Source organism: Apaloderma vittatum, unplaced genomic scaffold (genome assembly GCF_000703405.1).
Source record: "Apaloderma vittatum isolate BGI_N311 unplaced genomic scaffold, ASM70340v1 scaffold9090, whole genome shotgun sequence".
NCBI lineage: Eukaryota > Metazoa > Chordata > Aves > Trogoniformes > Trogonidae > Apaloderma > Apaloderma vittatum.
This window is the reverse complement of record NW_009695016.1, coordinates 24965-47194: the sequence shown is the minus strand read 5'-3', so window position 1 is coordinate 47194 and position 22230 is coordinate 24965. Positions and strand designations below refer to the sequence as shown.

General features: G+C 35.1%; 1 protein-coding gene across 1 annotated transcript in view; it reads left to right on the top strand.

Annotated features, from left to right (window-relative positions):
- The window catches only part of LOC104274056 (protein broad-minded-like), a gene marked incomplete at both ends in the record, with an annotated part of 40895 nt that overhangs the window by 1853 nt on the left and 16812 nt on the right, over positions 1-22230 (top strand). The window contains 9 exons of the mRNA XM_009869575.1: positions 2136-2218; positions 3841-3979; positions 4635-4722; positions 6270-6388; positions 6998-7114; positions 10001-10089; positions 18644-18766; positions 20208-20316; positions 21160-21253. Coding sequence (XP_009867877.1) covers positions 2136-2218; positions 3841-3979; positions 4635-4722; positions 6270-6388; positions 6998-7114; positions 10001-10089; positions 18644-18766; positions 20208-20316; positions 21160-21253 — 961 coding nt within the window. The remainder of the gene's footprint in view (positions 1-2135; positions 2219-3840; positions 3980-4634; positions 4723-6269; positions 6389-6997; positions 7115-10000; positions 10090-18643; positions 18767-20207; positions 20317-21159; positions 21254-22230) is intronic.

Genomic DNA, 22230 nt, shown 5'->3' with positions numbered 1-22230 from the left:
ATTGAAATATTCTTGAGACCGCAGTGCAAAGTGTCAGGCAGGAGTTCTTGTCTTACCTGTGCACTTGGGATATCTTATGAAGTGTAGCCTCTCTACTTCAACTTCAGTTTGATTGCTAGTCTATAGCTTTTTCTACATGAAAAACCTTCCAACAGTTCTCTGTATTCTGCTTTCTGTTACAAATTTACTTAACAAGGTTGAAATTGAAGAATACTATGAAACATTTAAGTGACAAAGTGCCATTTCTTCACATCACTTTGAAGGTCATATTGAGACTGAAGTGGAATCTATGTATTCAGGGCATTGGGAATTCACAAGTTAGTAGAGGAAGGTCACATTTTCAACTCTTGCCATCTTGATTACTTTTACAATTATTTTCTTTCATTGTTCAATTTTAAACCATCTGCAGTTTATAAAATAGTCTACCACTTTTAGAGTAGCAGCGTGTCAAGTGTTGGGGCTGGGCTGGCCACGAGATGAATGGCAGAGGCTCACTATTAACACCTCTCCCTTCCCAAAGGGGAAAAGAAAGGAAATAAGGGAGAGAGACTTACAGATTGGAAAAGAAAACTCAACCAGCCTTACTGAAACAATAACAATAAAAATAAAATATAATACTAATAAGAAAATAAACTAAGGAAATATTTACAAAACCAATATCGAACCCAGCACCCTGATGGCAGTCGTGTCACCACTGATGCTGCGGGGCAGGTCGTGGGCAAGTAATGGACTGGACTCCACAGCAGATGGGAAGCGGATTCTGGAGCCAAATTCAGGATCTGGGTTCAGGCAGAAGGACAGACAGAGTCCTCCTCAGATGTTGGGTATTGAAGAAGAAAGCTTAGCCCTTGTTGTCCCGCAGCATTATGCTGAATATGACATGTACAGAATGGAATCTTTGGTCAGTTTTGGGTCACTTGCCCTATCTGCTCCTTCCTACAGGTGTGACTTTTACCTATGGCACCCCAGTATGGGGCAGAAGATTTAACAGTGACCTTGGTTTCTACAGGAGTGTGTATAAGCAAGAGCCTTTCTGCTTATCATTCCTTCCTAGTTACTATAAGGTCAAGCGTTATCACTTCCAGGAGCACTTTTGCAGACACTATCTGCAAAAAGATGCTGTTGACTTCAGCAAGTGCAGGCTCTTAGAAGAAACTGAGCTGAAAAGTAAAATCACTGAACAGAACTGGTTCTGTTCAGCTCAAACCAGGACAAGCAAAAATGGTGGACTTTGGTGAACTCTATCCAAGCAGCAGTGACAATTTTTTTGACAGATAGGTTGGTCATTTGTTTCCTCCTATTTCACACATCTCCTGGAGTTCTAGGACTGAAGGAGAAACAATTTTTTTTCTCAGCAGTTTCTGCTGAAATTATGGAGCACAATTTGTACAGATGATAATAAATGGGAAACTTAACAGATGCAGGACAGCTGACTGGTCTGAAGAGTCTTTTGTGGCTTTATTAGCTCACATTTATAAAAGAGTAAATTAATGACTGCTTACTTCCATTTGAATGGTGCTTTTTATCTCTAGAAACATAAAACAAATTAAACCATTCATCTTAAATATACGGTGTTTTTCACACCAATTATTTTCAAATATAATAAGAAACTCCATCAAATATAAAAATTTCTATGTATATTTATCTATGACTGTAACTCTAATTATGTCAATACCAATGTAAATAAATTTATATAATTTTTAAATAAATAAAATAAAGCTTAGCAGAGTTACTTAATAAATTAGTATTGAGTTATTGACTCCAGAAGCTCTTATTTCCATTACCTGTGACACAGAGGTGTAGAATTGCTTTCTGATCTTAATTTTTTAAAAATTTTTTTTTAATCTCAGTTTTTATTTTACGATTCTTCAGTTAAAAAGTAAAGAGGTTTTTATTTTAAGAAGTCTAGTAGAATTTTGCAAAACGTACTGGTTTTAAAATTTTTTATATCCTAGATAAAAATTAAATATAAGCATTTCTGGAACAAAAAATGTAGTGGAATATTTTATTCCTTGCCAAGGGCTAGACTACAACCTGATCACTGTTGCTTTTTTAAAAAATATATAACAAGAGAAAGATCTGGAGTTCAAAAATAGTGCAAATACATAGTAAGACGTTTTTATTTTATTTCACAGACGAGTTTGCTTTCAGAAAGAGCACCCACTCCTGTAACGGGTGCAGATTCGACCTCAGCAGTAAGTCTAGAGTCAAAAAACATGTAAGTTGATGCTTGATTTATTCACCTGCACAAGTATGAACACATGCTGCTACTTTATGAGGCATCTTACAACCCTGTGTCTTTCGCCCAAAAGTGTAGTGGTAGATGGAGGCTGAGATATCACCCTGGTATAGGTCTCAGTAGGGTTATAAAATTGTTCTTGACCTTTCAGGGCCTACTTGTCTTACAGAATTGTGTCTTATCTATGTAAAAATGACTTCTATTTGCTTGTTTCTGACTACTGTTTGAGGAAAATGTGAATTAGAAAGCATAAAACAAAACCACTGTCAGTTTGTCTTTTGACTTTGATGTCATCTTAATTTAAAAAGCTCTTCTGCTGAATGGTATATACACCTCGAAAATATGTGGTAAGATTGACAGCATTCTGCCTGAAGGCTTCGTAATTTATTAAGTGAAAGTCATCCTTCCTTTTATGCTAAAACTTAATGTCTCTTTAGAGAAGTTTGTTTGCGTTAAGATGAGAAATGTACAAATAATTGTGAGCCTGAAAGTTCAGGGTGGTGTTGGTGTTAGTGCATACCCTACCTAATTGAGTCGACTCTTGTTTGTGCTTTAAAATTTGCAAAGTTAGCTCAACAGTTGTTATTCTAGTCTGTGGTGGTGGCATGTGAACTGGTTACAGCAATTCAAATCTATTGGAAAAAGAAATCTATGGATGCAGAGCTCTGACTGAGGAGGCTGTTACTAATCGCTACCATTGACATGAGCTACGATTTCCTCCTGGCATCTAGATTTTTCATTTAACTGTGGAATAAAACATGCTGATATATCTCTGGGTGTAATTTTTGCTTCTGAATGTGACATGGCATGGATTCTGCAGAAGTGATTAAAGTTTGGGGTAGTGGTTGACTCCTACAAGAAAAACTGTGTGCTGCTTGCTGGGAATAAGAGTCAGAAATGAGAAAGGAGAACTAGAGATGAGAATCCAGTACACAAATCCTTTTAGAAAAGCAGAATCATAGGAGTCTTGAGATAACCTGCAGGGATGGTTCCCAGTCAGAGGTGTGGTAATTACTTCTTTTTAGGACGTAGAATGTTTTGTAAGTCAGAGGGTATCATCATACTTTATCTTGCAATTGCTGTTCTTCCTGCCATCTCTGCAGAAAATGTTTTCCACTTAACTGCTGTTAGTATGTAAAGCGCCTTATTTTCATAATTCTGTACTAATCTCTATCGGGAACCTTTATGTCCTCAAACATGAATTTTTATTAGTTCATACAGCGTTTTCACATTGGTGGGAAATTCTGTGCTTGCTTTACCAATTTGTAACTGCCGTGTTAATACCTTAAGACTTGCCTAGAGTCAGATAGTAAGTCGTAAATGTATTTAAGGATGACATCGGTCTTCTGGGTTACCCATTACATCATCTTTCTGTTCTGTGTTCTTGCCTAATCTTAGTTTTGTCAAGATGAGTTTGGATGCTTGTACAAAATACAGTCTAATACATATAACATCCCCAAATGATTTTTTTTTAAACTAATACAGAGAAAACATGTAAAGCAGTGAATGAAATGTTGCTAAAAGTTAGAAATTGTAGATTTTGTTTTTTCCTGTGCTTTTTCTGCATATCTTTTTGAATTAATATTTTGCTACTCTTGCAGTTTGCTATGGGAAGAGACTTTGTTAGACGCTTTGCTAAATTTTTCCATCACACCCAAAGGACTATTTCTGCTTAATAGCACAGGTGCCATAAATGACTGTGTGAACTTTATGTTCAGAAGTTTATCAAAAAAAATCCAGGTAAGTTTTTCTTTCTTTTAATGATTCTAACAAAGAAGAAAGACAGTAATAAAATAAATCCAGAAACCGTTTTGTCACTTAAGTTTTCCAAAAATTATTTTAAAATGTAGCTTATTGTCTTTGATATTACTGCCACACTAATTGAAGTTTGTTGGATGTTACTCATCCTCAGAATGTCAGGCACATGCTTAGTTTTTCTGACATTTTATTTTAATGCTTGAAATGCCAGGGAAAATTTTTTTCTTTTTGTCTCCGTAACGCAATTTTTTCTAGACTGTGTTGGTAGGTGGTGTTATCTAGATGTGCTGGACAATACTTGAAACGTAACTAAAATCAGATAATATGCATTTTAGGAGAAAAAACACAGTGTTACAGACATCTTACTTAATGTGTGTAAAAAAGCATTGTAATACTAACGCTTTTGATCTTTGCTGATGTTATATATTGCAACCATAGTATTTAGAATTTAAATTTTGTTAAGATAGGTGACAAAGCTGTTTAGTTTAGAATCTGACTCTGGTAAGTCTGTAGAGGGTAATATCCATAGACTATTGAAGTCTAACTGTAGAGTGTAGAAAATATCAATATTTAAGAGAACATTTAGAGTTTTATGCTCTCCGAATAACTAACGTGCTTTTACATTTGTTACTAACAGACAAATGAATATGAAGAGTTTGGTGACAGAGTGATTGTTGCACAAATGGCAACAACTCCAACAGGTGCAGTAGCTCTACAGAATTCAGGTAAATTGAAGGATGATACTATTATGAATAGTTGCATGCTGTAATCTTGCCTTTTAGAAAAACATAGTGAGAAGGATGTTAAAGAAGATCACCCGAGTGGAACAATTCCATGGTATTAGCAAAGACTGCTGAAATATCTCTTGAATTCTTGGTGGAAATTTCTTCTTTCTAACTTTAAAGTCTTTAGTTACCTTGATGATGCAGGTTTTTCATTGGCCTTGGTTTTTTTGTGATTTTTTTTTATTTTGTTTTTTTTTTCAGTTGTTGTTGTTGTTGTTGATTTTCTTAAATTATACAACATCTTCATTGGTTTGGATTTCCAGAAGTTTACTGTATGTCCATGAAGACATTTGTATCTGTTAAAAAATAAATTGCTAATAATTTGCAAATGCTTCTTGAACTACAGTTCAGAACTAATAACTGTTGATTTCTGTAATTTGTTTGTACTTTTCCATGATTATTAGTTGCTCAAAGAGTGAGAAACAGCAAAGGCCTGAATGTCATTGACTCTTATACAATTGTGAGATGGAACTGAGATTGTCTGAACAGACAGTTCTTCTCATATGTGAGCCCGTACCATAAAGTCCCTTGGAATCCATTCTCAGCCAACTCAATTGTTGCCATACTATTCAGTGGCCTAGGTAGTTGTTATATTAAAACTCGAATCTTGCCAATGAAGTAGAGCTACTATCTTAAATCGCTAAGGAAGTCTGTGAGGTACAAAATTTGCAAATGCTCTCTGAGCATCTAGAAGTGATTGGTGTGTAATTAAAATCACTTAACTAAAAGACTGTCAGAAAGGCAGGCAAATTCTGCCAGTCAAGGAAACGGAGATTTAGTTGCTTATTATTTGTGGCTCTGGGATCTTTCAGAAAGCAGGGGAGCACATCTACTTGAGGAGTAACCCATCTGTTCTGTTTAAGGTTCTCAGCCAAGTTGCTTCTAATGAGCCTTGGCACCAAAGACAAATGGTAGACCAAAATTAATCAGCATTGTTTTTCCACCCTGAGAGATGACTGTGTAATGTGCTTAAAGTTTGTATTAAGCTGCTAACTTCCCTTTGGTGGTTTCAGAGTTTAGATGACTATCCTTCCTCTTCTATTTTGATACATAACATTTTAAATCAGCTAGTAGTTCTTCTCTTGAATATTTTTCAGTCCTTTTCATTGTGGTATATTTTCATTTGTTAATGAGTTATAGTAAATCTCTGTTTATAAAACCATGGAGCCAATACTAGCTCAGCCTTGATCTGTAGCGGTTGATTTGTTAAAGAAGCTCAATTCCATGGAAGGTGTATAAGTATTGTCATACTCTAGTCTTTGCAAACTGTTGCTGTAGATTTTAGATTGACTATAAGAAAACTGCTGTAGAAAGGTAGTTTGGCTAATGGATTGAGAATAGTAGGGGGAGTAACCCTCAGGCAGTCTGTCTTGTTAAATTTTAATCCACAATGTAGAGAATTTTGAGAATCTGAGTTAGAATTATGATGTAAAATGCTTTTCTGGTATTCTTGCCATTCTCATTATTAAAACAAAAGTTTGTTTTAGGCTTTATAAAGGCACTTGTAACTGAATTGTGGGCTCTTTTGGAGTGTGGAAAAGATGATGTGAGGATAACCCAACCCAAATCCACTCCAGTTGACCCTATTGACCGAAGCTGTCAGAAGGTGAGACACTACTTCGTCTTGGTATGCAATATACAGTGCTGTATTTCAAATAGGATAGTATATGCCTTTCTGTAAATCTTTATTGCAACTATACCTGCTTCTTGGCACATACGGAAAACTAGTATAATACACTAGTCAAGTGATGACTGAAAGGATTCTTGTGTTGCATGGCAGGTCACAATATCAAGGATCCATTAAAATCAATATAAAACCATAAATAACAGTAATGACAAAAGTGAAAGTCTTAAAATACTGGCCATCAGTTCATTTCTCTGATTACTGTAGTAAGATCAGGAAGAGTGACATATTTCAGAGTATGCTGTGTCTCTAAATTTTAGAATTATCTGATAATGAAAATATAATTTTCAAAATTGCTTGTATAATTTGATAGAGATTACATATTTCACAGACTCTACTGCCCTTTCAGATTATACAGAGACCTGCTATTGTTTGCAGTCTTAATTTGGACAGCTCTAGTTATATCAAGTTCAGACTACAAAGAAGGATAAGAACAAACTTAAAGTAAATGGCAAATAATTGTTAACGTTTACTTGGTTATACTTAACTGATTGACATTCCTTTTTGTCTCCCTTTTTCTTCTTTCTCTAGTCTTTTCTGTCTCTGATAAACTTGCTCACTTACCCTGCAGTTTTTGAGCTCTTGAGTAAGCAAGATTTACCAAATAAACCAGTGTATTCACTCCGTGAAGTACCTACAAATATTGTTGTAAGTACTGTTTTATTTTGAAAGAAAAATAAATCCTTCTATGAAGACATTTTTCCTGAGAAAATGTTACTGTAGTAACAGAATAAGTTTTTTCATCTTACTGAAAGTTTTTGACATTTTCTGCATTTTGTGTGATATACAGCATGAGGGCAGTATATGCACATATCACTTCATGCTAACTCAAATTTTCATTTTGAAATCGTAAAGATAACAAAAAATTTGATGTATAATTTAAAGATAAACTTTCCTGGCTTGTGTTAGAATTATGTTTTTCCACAGAAAAAGAAGTGACATATGTGAACACCTCTGTATGTACATACATTGCACACTAGAAAATGCTGGAAAATATTTATACTATTTTACATAATTTTCCTTTATCATGGTATCTGTGCATTTAAACAAAAATGAAAAAAAAAACCAACAGAAAAGTCAGACTTTCTTAATAGCACAGATGATTCTCACAAAGAATCACTGATTGGAGTGTTACTGAATAAGATTTATTTCAGTCTTAAAATTGAGTATCATCATTTCTTTATTTAATATTATTTTGTATTAGCTCATCCAACTGCATTCCATTAGATTGAGGTGCTTTTTGTGTGTTTTGGTTTTTTCTCATCTACAAACCGCAGGCAAATTTAATCTGTGACCTTGAGTGGCAGTTAAAATCTGATTTCTTCTAATGAGCTAGCACTTTGAATTGCTGTTGTGTTTGTTTAGCACAAGCTGTGGATCAGTCATCATTTAGACAGAGTGCATACCAACCATAGGGTATGTTAGGTTTGGACGGGATTTTTGCAATTCTTTTTTTTTTTTTTGTAATACTCTTTCAATGATTTCTGGAGGAAATTACATTTTTCCAGTCCCCTCAGTGCCTGTGTGCCCACTGATGGATAGTTCTATTCAGTTACCAAATTTTCTGAGGCACTGGTAGCAGGGAGATAGATCTGTACATCTTTGAGAGCTTTCAGGTTGGGGTAGATACTAAGTAAATATTTTTTGTGACTTTTGAAATCTCATGCTGTTTTGTCTTTTGAGGCAGTTCAACCTTTTGATGGAATTTTGTAGGTTGCCAGAAATTGCAATATTGATACAATTGTTCAAAGTTATCTGAACAGTTACAGATGTTGTGGGTGGAGTTTGTCTCAGTTAACTACTGTGCAACAGTGGGTTTCGTAAGCCTAAGCTAGACATCCAAGATCATGTAGTGAACAGAAGGGAAATAGTTTATCTAACGTTAATTTTATCATATAATGGCTAACTCTCAGTGCTCAGAAGACTTCTGGGGTTAAGCAGACGTGTAGATTTGTTCTAACCACGTTTTTGGGAAGTGATTGCAGAAAGCTAAAGATAAAAGATTGGACCAGATGCAACTATGATTAGAAAGCAGAGTAAAAGCAGTTTTGGTGCCACTAGAAGATACATATTTTTAATCATGTCACATAGCCATGGAAACTGACTTGCAATATTAGACTGAACTGTATCTGATCATGAACAGAAGTTAATCATCTTTGTATGTTCTTTATTTCTTAAATACACAGGATTCAAATATTTTTTCCTCCTTCATGTTTTTAGCTAACTAGTTGCATCATTGGTGGAACAGATTATCAGTTGGGCTTTTACTGCTTTTAACTGTTGACTAGTCACATTTTGATTTTGTGCTCTTAGGAAATTTCTTTGCTAAATTTTTTTTTCTCTATTTGCCATGTAAAAATAATTTAGAAAATGGAGCAGATGTATCAATGTCTTTCTGCCTGCCTCCACTCTTCCTTTGAGAGGTTCTACAGTACACATATGCAAGGGAATATTGCTTGGAAGGTACCCTCAAGATCTGTAGCTTTGAAAGAAATGTTAAAGCAAGTGAAATTATTATTTTTCTTTATTTACTTTTTTCCCAGTGTGGACAAATTGCATTCTTCATAGCTGTCTCCCTTAATGCTCAAAAAAATCTAATGGGGAAAATATGATTTCACTGTATTTTAAATAAGAATGCATTTTAGGTAGACAATTTACTTTGAGAAGTTCTAGATTTTCTTTTTACTATTGGAAATTTTACATGTTATGTTTACTTTTCTCTGTGTTGAAAACCAGGGCTTTGGTTCATTTCCTGAAAGTATGGCTCCTAACTTTTCTCTCATCGTGTTGAAAAGATTCGTTGATCTAACCAGTTGAAATAAAAGTTTGGATTTAATCTGGATTTAAAAAAAGCCTATAAGGACTTTGTAGTTTGTTTCTTTAGACCATAACACAGCAGTTTGTCTGTGAGAAAATAATATCACTGAACATTTTAATGCATCTCTTAGTCTTTCAATGAAATAATTTCTTCACAAGCAGTTTGGCTATGCAGTGAACCAGAGGGGAACATAATTACGTTGGATTTGTGGAAGGAGTGGGCAGCAGCCACAGGTCATTGCCTGTCACATTGGATGCCGTAGGATGAAAACTGTAAGACTCAGCATGCAAGTCAAGCCTTGCTACACTGAGAATAAATGGTTGTGTTTTGAAGCATATAGTACTAACCAGTGTCAGAAAGGGTATTATACTAAAGGATTTGCTGTTATTTTCATTAAAATAGATGTATACACATTTCAAATCTAAAAAAATGTAACTTTTTTGGTGTTGTGTTTTAATACTAAAAAGGAACTAGGATACTTGATATGCTAGGATTTTTTTCATGTTAATTTTTTAAGTGAGAGTTCCCCCCTCAACCTTCTATGTCATTTCTTTTTGCCATTGACTTGTATGGTGGAAAGCACCTCTTCTTACAGAGATAATATTAATGTGTATTTTAATAATAGGTTTCATTTTGTAGTAAACCCTGTGAAAACTATTATGTGCATAAAATATAAAATCCTACGTGGATTTTTTATGTTTGTCTTCCTTTGGCAGGATGTCATTGACAGGCTTATAATTTTGAATTCAGAAGCTAAAATTCATTCCTTATTCAGTTACGAACAATCACATATCTTTGGTCTGAGGTAAGATACTTGGTTTTTATTCTCTGGTCACATTAACTAAATAGGATATAATATGCTTGGATGTGTTGCTTCTGATAAGATAACATTGTTTGTTTTTTATTATGCGTGAAGGTGAAATTCCCTCTTTTTTAACATAAGAAGATTAAATGAAAAATGGCCTACAAAATGAGAATAGCAGTGAATCTAATCTAATTACCTGTAAATGGATATACTGTAGTATGATAAGCAGTGTTGGAAACTGCATGCTGTTACTTTGCCTAGTTGATTCAAAAGAATACCTGCTATAGCACATAAAACAAAAATCATGCCAGAAAACTAAAATAATCAAAGTGGCTTTTACCATGTTTATATCAGTTTGGTTTATCTGTTTACAAGGGCATGTAGTGACAGGATGAGGGGAAATGGTTTTAACCTAGAGCAGAGTAGATTTAGATTAGATGCCAGGAAGAAGTTCTTTGCTGTGAGGCTGGTGAAACACTGGAACAGGTTGCCCAGAGAGATGGTGGAGACCCCATCCCTGGAGACATTCAGGGTCAAGCTTGAAGGAGCCCTGAGAAACCTGATCTATTTAGATGTCCCTGCTCACTGCAGGGGAGTTGGACTAGATTGCCTCTTTAAAGGCCCCTTCGAGCCCAAGACATTCTATGATACTATCTAGTCTCCCCATACTTAAAATTATTTTTTAAAGTACTGGTTTAATTATCACCAATTTCACCAAAACTTATTTGGGGAAGGAGGATACAATCAAAAATTTCTACAACGTGAAGGACCACTTAAAATATGATCATACTGTAATGCTCATGTTTTTTAATATTAGAGTTCTTTATAAAATTTTAACATAAGCATTAGTTTCTGCGTTTTTTCCTGTTTTCCAAAGTTGAAAATATAAATCCTTGAATTAACTTTTTTGTCATTAATATATTTTGTGCAACTGAAATTAAAGATCCACTGGATTGTACTTCATAGTGTGGAAAACTTTGATAACCTTGCTTGGGCAAGATGTAGCCCCATTGATTAAATACTGCAACGTTAGCTTTCTGCAACTGTATTTGTACTTTGATATCACAGGAAAATTACTTCATGCTATGTATGCATAACCATAAAATACAGTATAATTTGCAGATAAGGATGAGCATGGAAGAGATGAACAGTGGCAGAATTTAGAGTTGGGTGATATATGATTTTGTTGTATAAGTTAGAAGTTATAAATGCTACTTTGGAAGAAATTACTAGTGGATAGGAATGAGAAGTCCTAAGATGAAATTTGAAAAAATAAAGTAATATTCTTCATTTTGGCTTATACTTACTTCATAAAAAGCTTGACAGATCTCCTATTGATTTAATTAGGTATAAGGGAAAGTGAGATGTTTTACAGTTTAAAATAATAGTTTTCTTTTCTATTGTGTTCTACCTTTATAAGGTTTAGGAACGGATTTCTCCTACAATGATATCAGGAGCCCATGTAAGGTATAGGCAAAAAAGAATGATTCAATCTGATTGTGTCAAGGGTTGGCTCCTGTGCTGTAAGACAGAGACTGGTACACAAGTATGTGGATCACATGTTGAAGTTGTGTGGAATGCTTACAATATTTTTAACAAGGCCTATACTGTGTGAGCAATGCAACAAGCTCATCTGTAATCATGTAGAAGAAGCTGTGCTTTCACATAGTTAAGATGAGCTTTAGAGTTTACTGTGGTAATGAAACTTTCTGATGGATACAGACAAAGTAAAAAAAAAAAAAGAAAATCCAAACTGCCAAATTTCAAGGAAAGATAAAATAGTATTTTCAGCATAGAAACCTACTCATAAATGTGGTAGATATCATAATAATTTAGTAACTTTATAAAGGAAAGATTGTAAAAACATTCAAATATCGTTTTCAGTAGAGGCTTCGTGTTCTTCAGGGACATCTGGAATCTCAGTGATACCTAGTACCTCATATTTAACTTTGTTGTTATCAGATGTTATTTCCACAGTCTTTTTAATCCAAAATGTGCAAGTGTACCTATATATGTTTTTAATGTTAATATTGTATTTTCTGGTGGATGCTTGCTTTCATTTTGAGTAAGTATGAATTCTGAATAATTATTTGGAAGGACAGCCCTGCAGAGGCTCTGCTGTCAACTTTCCTTTTCAAGCTTACCTGCTCTGAAAAGTGGTGCGTGTGAAGTAGAAATCAAAGAGAAAACATAGAGAAGCTGGATACAGTTTTGCATAGCCAGTAGCTCTCAGTCTATAAAGAATGCTCCCTAGAGCACATTCATACAGACTACAATTGAGGTAAAATACTCAGTTCCACAGCAATCTATAGCCTAGTGTGAATCTATTATTTGTTCTTTTTTTTAAGATTCTTGACTTGGAAATATATTGACCTAGGATTCTTCTTCAGTTGCTTCACAGACACTGACCTGGTATTCCTTTAAATGCAGCTATTGCAAGCTTCTAGGACAGAATTTATTTACTTGAGTGGCCTTTAAAACTCATTTAAAAAAAACCCAAAACTACTACTATTAATAATTATTGAAGGGAGACTTCAGAAAAGAAGTTGGAGATAAGAATATAAAAGTCAAAATATATATACAGTTCTAATTTGTGTTTGGAAAGATTTTCAAACTGTCAGTTCAACTTTCAACTTTAAAGCAGATTTGTACTTATTTAGAATCAAGAAGTCTCTCAGTCAGCCAATGTTGTTGATAAAAGAACACTAAAGGCTGTCTCAGCTGCTCTTTTTTGCAGCCTGAAAATCTGGATGCGCAGGAACTAATGCAGACATTCTCAAATCTTTCTGTTTTAGAAGATTCTGAACTTATATTGCCATGAGAGCACAAATCCTAGAGAAGGGAAATTCACAGCAGTAATTGAAGTAATATGTTATTAACATACTAAACATAGAGAATTTTCTTAATGAATGGGTTTATTTCTCTGATCTTGTAAGTTATTGAATGTGAGAAATAACGTTTTTCATAAAGATGTGATACTAGAAATCTTAACCACCTCCCTTTCAAGGCTAACCTCTTTGAATCTCTGTATTAAAAAAGGAATTAAGTAAAAAGTAGTAACATACTTTTTTGTTCAGACTGATGAATTATATGGTATCAGGACAACTTATCTATTATTTCAGTACAGTGAATAGAGCCATGAGTTGTGAATTTTTACACCCTGCCAAGAAAATATATGCAAACATATATTTTCAAAACCTGTGCCTAAAGCATTATTCAGACATTTACATATTGCTGTGCTCTCTATTCAGAAACTGAGTTTTCTGTGCTTAGTGATGCTATGTTGTAAAATGGATTAAAGTGTGGCAAAGTACCACATTTTAACCTCTGATAACCACACTCTCATCCCTAAAAGGTATCAGTTGGCTTGCACATAAAAAATAGAGGGAGAAACAGTGTTACTGGGAATAGGCATGAACTGTGGGGACTGGGAGGGGATCAGATTTGGCCTACAGGCAGCTTTGCAGAAATTCCCTTCATTTAACAGAGTGCATTTATAACATACGCTGTTCCTGGAAAAATGGGGGGTTTTTTCCCTTTTTTTTTTTAAAGTGGATATATGATAAGGCAGTAATAGGCATCTGAATACTGGAAAGAGGGAAAAAACAACAACCTGCCTTTCTTCCTTTCACTATCTTATATCCATATGCTACTATCAATGAAAAAGGAGTATTTATTATAGTGTTCTCTTTGAATGTTCTAAATGCATTTATGTTTCTGTGGAATTATAGAAAATTGTAAATGCAAGTCTAAGTCACATATTCATCAATATCAGCCTCAGGATTGTAGAGCTACAGAGCCTGCTACAGATAGGAAAAGAATATAATAGAATCATAGAATGATTTGGGTTATAAGGGACATTAAAGATCATCTAGTTCCAACCCCCCTGCTGTGGCAGGGATGTGTCCCACTAGATCAGGTTGCTCGAGGCTCCATCCAGCCTGGCCTTAAACACTTCCAGGGATGGAGCATCCACAGGGAACCTGTTCCAGTGCCTCACCACCCTCAGGGTAAAGAATTTCTTCCTTATATCTAGTCTAAACCTACGCTCCTCCACCCATTACCCCTCATCCTATCACTACAGGCCCTTGTAAAAAGTCCCTCCCCAGCCTTCCTGTAGGTTCCCTTCAGCTATTGGAAGGTCGCTATAAGGTCCTCCTGAAGTCTTCTCTTTTCAGGACTGAACAATCCCAGTTCCCTCAGCCTGTCCTTATAGCAGAGGTGCTCCAGCCCTATGACCATCTTGGTAACACTCCTCTGGACTCACTGCAACAGCTCCATGTCTTTCTTGTGTTGGGTACTCCAGAGCTGGACGCAGTACTCCAGGTGGGGTCTCACAAGGCAGAGTACAGGGGCAGAATCACCTTCTTGACCTGCTGGTCACACATCTCTTGATGCATCCTGGGATGGGGTTGGCTTTCTGGGCCACAAGCACAGTGTTGGCTCATGTTGATCTTGTCATCCACCAACATGCCCAAATCCTTCTCCCCAGGACTGCTCTCAATCCACTATTGGCTTGTTACTTTCACATTTGTATAATAAATATTTTGACATTGCTAAGTCACATTTTTTGTCATGTAAAATATAATGGTAAGTATTTTTTTTCTTATTTTCTTACTTGCTGAATGGGTGGAGAAGATGGTAAAAATAGATTCTACCTATTTCTGCTGGTCTACAAAACTAGTAAGAGAAAGACTTAGGAAAGAGAATTTAAATGGCTTATACTATATTGACATCAGTCAGTCATCATCTTGGTATTTGCCTCAAAGCAGTATGTATTAGTCAAAATTTGTTCTAGTGCATTCCAGTGAAATCCAAGTGAATGAATTAAATCCTACAGGAGCTGGGAGATGAATAGGCAAGAGACAGCTTTGTGGGCTTAGGAAGAACAGATAAAAAACCACCTATCCATTATTTTCCACTGTATTTTCATCTGCATTGTAAACACAACCTCTTACATATAATTGCATTTTAACAATGAGGTAACTTTGGTATATGAAATAATTTGTTCTCTTAATTGTGTACTTTATGTATATTGTTAATTAAGAGAATGTGTGATTTTAGTGATTGCAACACAATGGAAAGAATATCAGTTACTTTGTTTTCTAAAGGTAGAAGATACGGATACTGATCATCCTTTTTTTCTCAGGTCAACATGCTATTTAGTTTTATCCCTTCCTTCTCTTTATTAAAAAAAGCTTTATAGGTAGTGGAAGCCTTTTGAAAACATTTGCATATAATTTTTTAAAATCTCATTCGCTTTAAATTGAAGAAAGACTTTTATGTAAAACTGGTTTTAAATAAATTCAGTTTCCCCTTTAGAAGACATGGCATTGTTTTACTGCTTTCATGTTTTCTTTTCCATCTTCCTTCCAGAGCCAGAAACAAAGCTGTACCTCTTGGTTTCCACATATCTTTGTTCTGATTATACTGTCATAGCCTGTGAGCACTGTTGTGTAATGTTACTGATGGATCTTTCAGATCACTAATAAATGAATGACTGGCTGGTACATTTACTCTTGCAACAACATTTAAGGTGCTTTTGCCGGAATATAATGAGGAAGTCCTTCTTATTCCACGTCCTGTGGCATTGGCAGAAAGTTCATAGAGTTTCTCCTCTTGAGGGGAGAAAGGAGTATGGTGAAAGGGAAGAGGAAATGAGCCTGACAATATTTGTTTCTTCTTCCAAATCTACCAGATTTGAATTCTTACTATGGAAGCATGAAAGGCTGTGTAGTCCTCCAGTTATTTTCTACCAACCCTGTTTCAAGTAAATAAGGAGAGTTGACTGAGTTAATAATTTATTAAAGACCCATTTTCTATTAATTTAAGAGTGTTTTCTGTTTAGTAAGTGATACACTGTTCTTTGGAAACGCAAATGTGCTGAATGTGCAAGAGGGAAAAGACTTCTGCTGTAGTGATCACTGAAGAGTGCATGTGTCCTGTAAATGTTTGAGCTGTATTTCATAATCCAAAAGTAAAAGAGGACAGAGTCTGTTAACAGTGATGGAGATTTGCAACAGGATTATGTTGGTGTGCTTCCACATCATGTAGTTAAACAGCTAATTCAGTTTATATGTTAATAGCAGTTTTGTTGCTTTATAAACTCCAAACAATTTATACGTAATAGGAGCAGCAGATTCTGGCTTAGGATTGTGTTACTACTCGATTGTATTTGTTTTTCTTTACTTCAGTAAGGGAAATTAAAACACTTCCGACAATCTGAAATCTGCTTTACTTTTGAGCCCTCTAGGCTGGCAAGTGATGCTCACGAAGAGCATTTTTTGTTTAGCTGGGGAAACTCTTTCACCCTTAAAGATCACATTACATGTGATTTGTAAGTACATTGCATAGCTAATGTGCTGTAGGTGCTCTTTTGAAAATATTTTCATGTGGAAAACATTGTAAGGAATACATCAGTCCCTGAGTTTTCTTACTGGGAGAAACATGACTGCCCCAAGCGCCACAGGTGCTACTCAGAGTGTTGATAAATACTCAATACCGAAGATCTTGCATTTTCCAAAACCACTGTGAGTATTGCCTTCCAGTGGGGCAATTAAAAAGCCTTGGTGCTTTGGAAAGACCACACACAGAGGCACATTCTCTCTGCTTATTACTAATGCCCTTTGCTCAGCACGCAAAGCTTTGCATGGCTGAAGCTTTCAAGTGCCCCTTGCAGTCTAACACTGACTAGGTAGCTTTTTGGCTTCTTTTTTAATTTTTTTCCTAGATAGTTGCCTTTGTCTACTAGTCTGGCACACTTAATAGCAGTTACCACTCACTATTTAGATCAATGTTTTTGCTGGAGCTCAAAGCATAATAAAGAATAAATCAAATTGGTGACGTAGGCTCTGATGTTAATGTTTTGAGGTTGTCCCCCATAATGATGACACTAGAATAATTTAATGAAGTTTTATGACTTTGCAGGGTAAAGCAATGGAATATTACCTTTAACCAAATATGTGGACTTCAGTGATGGTATTTTAAAATGAATTTTTCCATGTTGATGAAAATGTCATTTGAATGCTCTAGCAGAGCAGCTCATGTTAGATCTTGTATATTTTGTTGTTTATCGTACCACTATCCCTTCTACCTAATTTTATTAGCTAATGGTTTGTTTCATTTTTTTTCTCTGCCTTATATACCTGAGAAGATGTTATAAGCATTCTCAGCCACAAGTATTCTCCCAAGTGCTTTTTAACTGCTAGAAAGAGGTTCTTTACCACTGAAAGTCATACATAATGGAAGAAATGGTCCATCTTCATAATGATTTCAGTGCTCTTTTTGTGGATTTTTCTTTTATGTGATAATAAAAAAAATATAGTTGAACACTCATTTCTTCTGTCATTTAGAAAAGTACTAAGAACAATCAATGTTAGGAAATAGTTTCTGTGAAATAAAACTCGAAGAGGACTGAAGCTGAAAGATCAAGCTATATTAAAAAAGTGTCAGGAAAAAAATAAAAAGACATCATCTTGACTATTTAGTCCTTGGCCACAATTGTAGGAATTTGCAGGTGTTAAATTTTACAGAGAATGACTTGCAAATTTTTGCTGTTGTCAGTAGAAGCGTATTGGGAATTGTATGGAAGAAAATAAGCATTGACTAACAGATGACAGATTTCAAACAGCATGTATTCTCCAGTTTGTATCAAGTCTTATGTGAATGCTGATCAGACTTAATTTATATTGTGTTTTATGAGTGTGATGAAAAAGAAAAAAAAAAGACAACAAGAATGTTGAGTCAAATTATTTTTTATGGACAGGAAGCCTTCAAAGAAATTACTATGTTGCTGTGTTAGAGTGAGTAGATTAATTAAAAAAAAAAGGTAATGTGATTTAGATTACTCTGTTTGATTTATGTGAAGTATATTGGAGTACTTTATCTGTTAATTTGCCCTGAAGTTATAAAAGAAAATTGTATGTAATGTGCTGTCATGCACACATGTGTTTCTTTATTTACCTTTGTTTTGTGTTTCTCTGAAAGGAAAAAAAAAACAAACACAGCAAATCTGTTGTTTTTGTTACATGCTAAATTTTCTATTGCTTTTAAACTGGGTTAAGTCTGATGATACAGAAGTGCTTAAAATCCTATTTTCTAAAGCAAAGATAGACTTTTATCTCCCTCTCACCCTTGGGAGACCCTGATTCTGAGTTGCTTTAGCAGCCATTTATTGTATAATTTCGTCACATTTCACATGGAATGTCTTAATAAGTCGGTGTCACCTTTATTTTTCTGTGATATAAACTCAAAACTAGACTGAGCTGACCAGTGAATATTCTCTGGTTGTTCAGTGCACACAAAAAAATCTGTTGGGAATCATTCCATTTGCTCAAGGCTGTGTCACTTGAGTGGCTAAAAAGGATATATAAGAGCATTCCTGACCAAGTTCTGTCTGGGTATTTTTCAGACACTTCAAGGTCTCAGTTTCTTTTGGATTTGTAGTTTTTTTCACCCCTCATTTTGAGATCTCATAAACACGCTCACTTTTGCCTTACTCTGAATTACTGGATTCCTGACTGATGCGCTTTCATTTCAATGTGTCCTTCTGCAGGTTGTTGAATGTGCTGTGCTGTGAGCTCAATACCCTCTTACTCTTGGAGACTCAGTATAAAGTGTCACAAGTTTTATTAGCTGCTCAGGAGGAAAATGTCACAGAAACTTCAGAAGGACCAGGGTAAGAAGAGACTGATGTAAATGTTATTTTAACTATAAACATTTCTCCTGAGAACAAATACATTAATACCATAGTGGCTTTAAACATGCAAATGGTCATATGAAATTGGCTTCTAATGTGCATAAATTTACTTACATACAGTTTTGTCACTGAACTTAAATTATGAAAAGACACAACAGTCTTATCCTTTCTCACACATCCATCACGAAAGCGTAAGAAATAAACTCCGAATATATTTTCTAATTTTTATTTGTATTAATCTTATTTCTCAAAAAAATGTGTGAAAATTGTGGATGTAAATAGACCTTTTCATTTTTATTTTATACTGTTCTTTTATTTCATGTGTATAATACAAAATTAAGGTATAATTTTAATGTTTGTAACTTAAAAGCATCATCAGGAGTTTGTGATTTTTTGATTTGGTTTGTTTAATTATAATGTAGTTGACTCTCCAAATTCTGTGACTTTCCATTATTGCTGACTTCTAAATAAAGTTGCACAATCCATCCTTTCAAAAGAAAAAGTGTATTTTTGGCACAGAAGTGGACCATCATGTAGTCACACACGTTTTGTCCTTACTCTCACATGCTGAATTTTAAGAACTTTCCTCTTACTATTTGCTATACGGTGCCAGTTCAGAGTTTAAATCAAAAAGTAGAAGATGATTGTTATTTACTATTTGAGGATGAAGCATACTACTCCCTTGCTGTGGAAAAAGTTTTAGGAAACTTTTTTATAAAACCTAACGTTCCACAGAAACATAAGGAGAAGCTTTTTCCGTGTGAGGGTGACAGAGCACTGGCACAGGCTGCCCAGGGAGGATGTGGAGTCTCCTTCTCTGGAGACTTTCAAAACCCGCCTGGACACATTCCTGTGTGACCTACTGTAGGTGATCCTGCTCTGGCAGGGGGGCTCGGCTAGATGATCCCTAGAGGTCCCTTCTAACCCCTGACATTCTGTGATTCTCTGATTTATTGCTTCAAAGATTTTGTACCTTGGGGTACACAGTGACTTCAGACAGCAAGTTGGCTGTGTGTTAAGTTACTAATAACTCTGCCTATTTTTGACAGCAGAAATTCTTGGTAGACCAAATAAAGAAAAAATTTTGATGGTCTGTTAACTGTCCCAGCCCTAATTACTGAACATCTGCTCATAACAAACCTTGTGAAGTTCTACTCTTTTGTGTCAGTAATTGCTCATTTGTTTCCAATCAGCAGTGAGAAGGGAAGTACCAAGTTAGGGTAGTGATTGCAGACACCTCAAAATACTTCATGTTTCTGGTTATTTCTTTATTCCTATGTGTCTCCTGGGCTGTGTTTTAGGTCCAGTATGTCTCTCAATATATTCTGGCTCATTTAACCACAATTGTTTAATTCAGAAAACTTTAACAAAAGTGGTTCTGATTTTTGGAGGGTGGTTTGTTTTTTTTTTCCCCCAACAGAGATTTTATAATTGATGGTCTTTCAGTGGAGAGAAACCACATTCTTGTAAGGATCAATCTAATTGGAGGACCGCAGGAAAGGATTTTGCCTTTGAGAGTACTAGATAAGGTAAGAAACTAATCGTTTCTCTTTCCATAACTTGTGCCTTCATTAACTGAATATTTTTGTTGATAATCCAGCATGTGGAAAATTATTTAACATTAAGAAATACCAGTCCACCTTCAGCTTGATAAAGGGCTAAATTTTTTAAGAGGTGATGCACTGAAAAAACACATTGTCCCCACTATCTGGGGATTGGCATATACCTGGGACATACTGCATTCAGATGAAGTGTTTATATTCCTCCATTTTTATGCTAGTCTTCCTACTAGAAAAGTGAATGCAATTTGCCTTTTTTTTTTACTTTTATATTTCTGTGTTTATTAGCTTTTCATTTGTTATATCTTCCTTTTATTTGATACTTCTCCATGTTTGGGTTTTTATCTGCAGTATCTAATACCTGAAGCTTTCATCGATGTTCTAACAATACAGTATGATGTTTGTTAAGCAGCAACTTTAAAAGTTGCTTCTCACTGATAATCAGTCTTGTAAAGATGAAATGCAGATTACTATTAGCACAGCAAAGACAGCTAGATAAAAAAATAACATTGGAAATACAGTTTTTTGGGCGTTTTTATTTCTACACAAACTGCAATTTCCTTTTTGATGAAAAAAAAGAAGTGCAAAATCAAAACTGTCAGTGGAATGTACCATTAAAAAATACTGGCTCAAATGCATTTTGGATTTTGTATCCTTTGACTTTTTTTTTTATTTATGGAATATCTCATTGCAAGTTGTAGTATTAAGCATAATTTTGGTGCATAGGCCATAATTCTGTGAATTCTGTGTGTTAATTGATAAAATGCTCTTAATTTTTCCCCTAGATTAATTTCTTTCTGGTCCTGTTTCTAGGGCAGTAATCCATATCCTTGGCCAATGTTTTCATCATTCCCTTTGCCAAAGTGCTATTCTGCAGAAATTCCTGGGAAAACTGAATTCAGACAAGGTACAGCATAGAAGTCAGACAAGCATCTCTGGAGATTTTTAAGTATATTTTTTTACTATTCCTTCCTGCCCCTTTCCCCTTCCCCCAGATTATAATCTCACAAATATTTCAAGAATTTTTACTGTTGGCTGCATTCGTAGCTAAATAAATTGCTTTGGTTTGGCTTGCTGGGCTTTGGGCAACTGTCAATCTGCAAAGCTCTGTTTAGTAACCTAATTCTTATGCAAACTTCAAGATTAACCTTTTGGCTTGTCTCAGGTAGGTGACTCATGAGATCCATTTGTATCATCTCTCTACTAACTGAAGCAAGACAGTATCATTAAGCTACAAATTTTTTCTTACGCTCTTTTCATGATTCAGATCCCTGTGTTTACAAAGCTCGGTGGTGTGTGAAATAGACAGCGTTTAGGATAGTTGATTTCCACATTGAACATCAATTTGGAATGTGGGCAGACCGAAGAATCCTTTGAAGAGCTATCTAGGCAATTCATACAGAGAAACCGTTTTAAGGTTTTAATTTGCACAGACAATGCAATAGAATCTAATGAATGGTTTATAGTAAGTAAATTGTTCTTTGTATTTGTTCATGCTTACTGTATCCTTGAGATGAACTTATTCAAAATGATTTTTGAATTTCCTTAGCAGGTAGAGATTTTCAAAAGTGATAGAAATTCTGCATTTTTTGTAGAATACAAAATAGTCTGTTCATAAGTATCTAGTATAAATTTAAAAAAATGATGACTCCCTCCTCTGACAAGGCCGTGTAGTTATAAAAGAAGGGAGTTTTCTGTATCTTAACTGATGCAGGCTTCCCAAGGCAATTTTCATGAGACAATGATCAAATCACTGTCAAGTGAGTGCCTAGCTGTTTTAAATATGTCTTCAAGGAGGCAGGTAGTATTGATTTGGTTTTGGAAAAGCATATTTTATTGTATCCCACAGAACCTCTGTTCTGTTCAGAGCAAATCTGTTGCTCA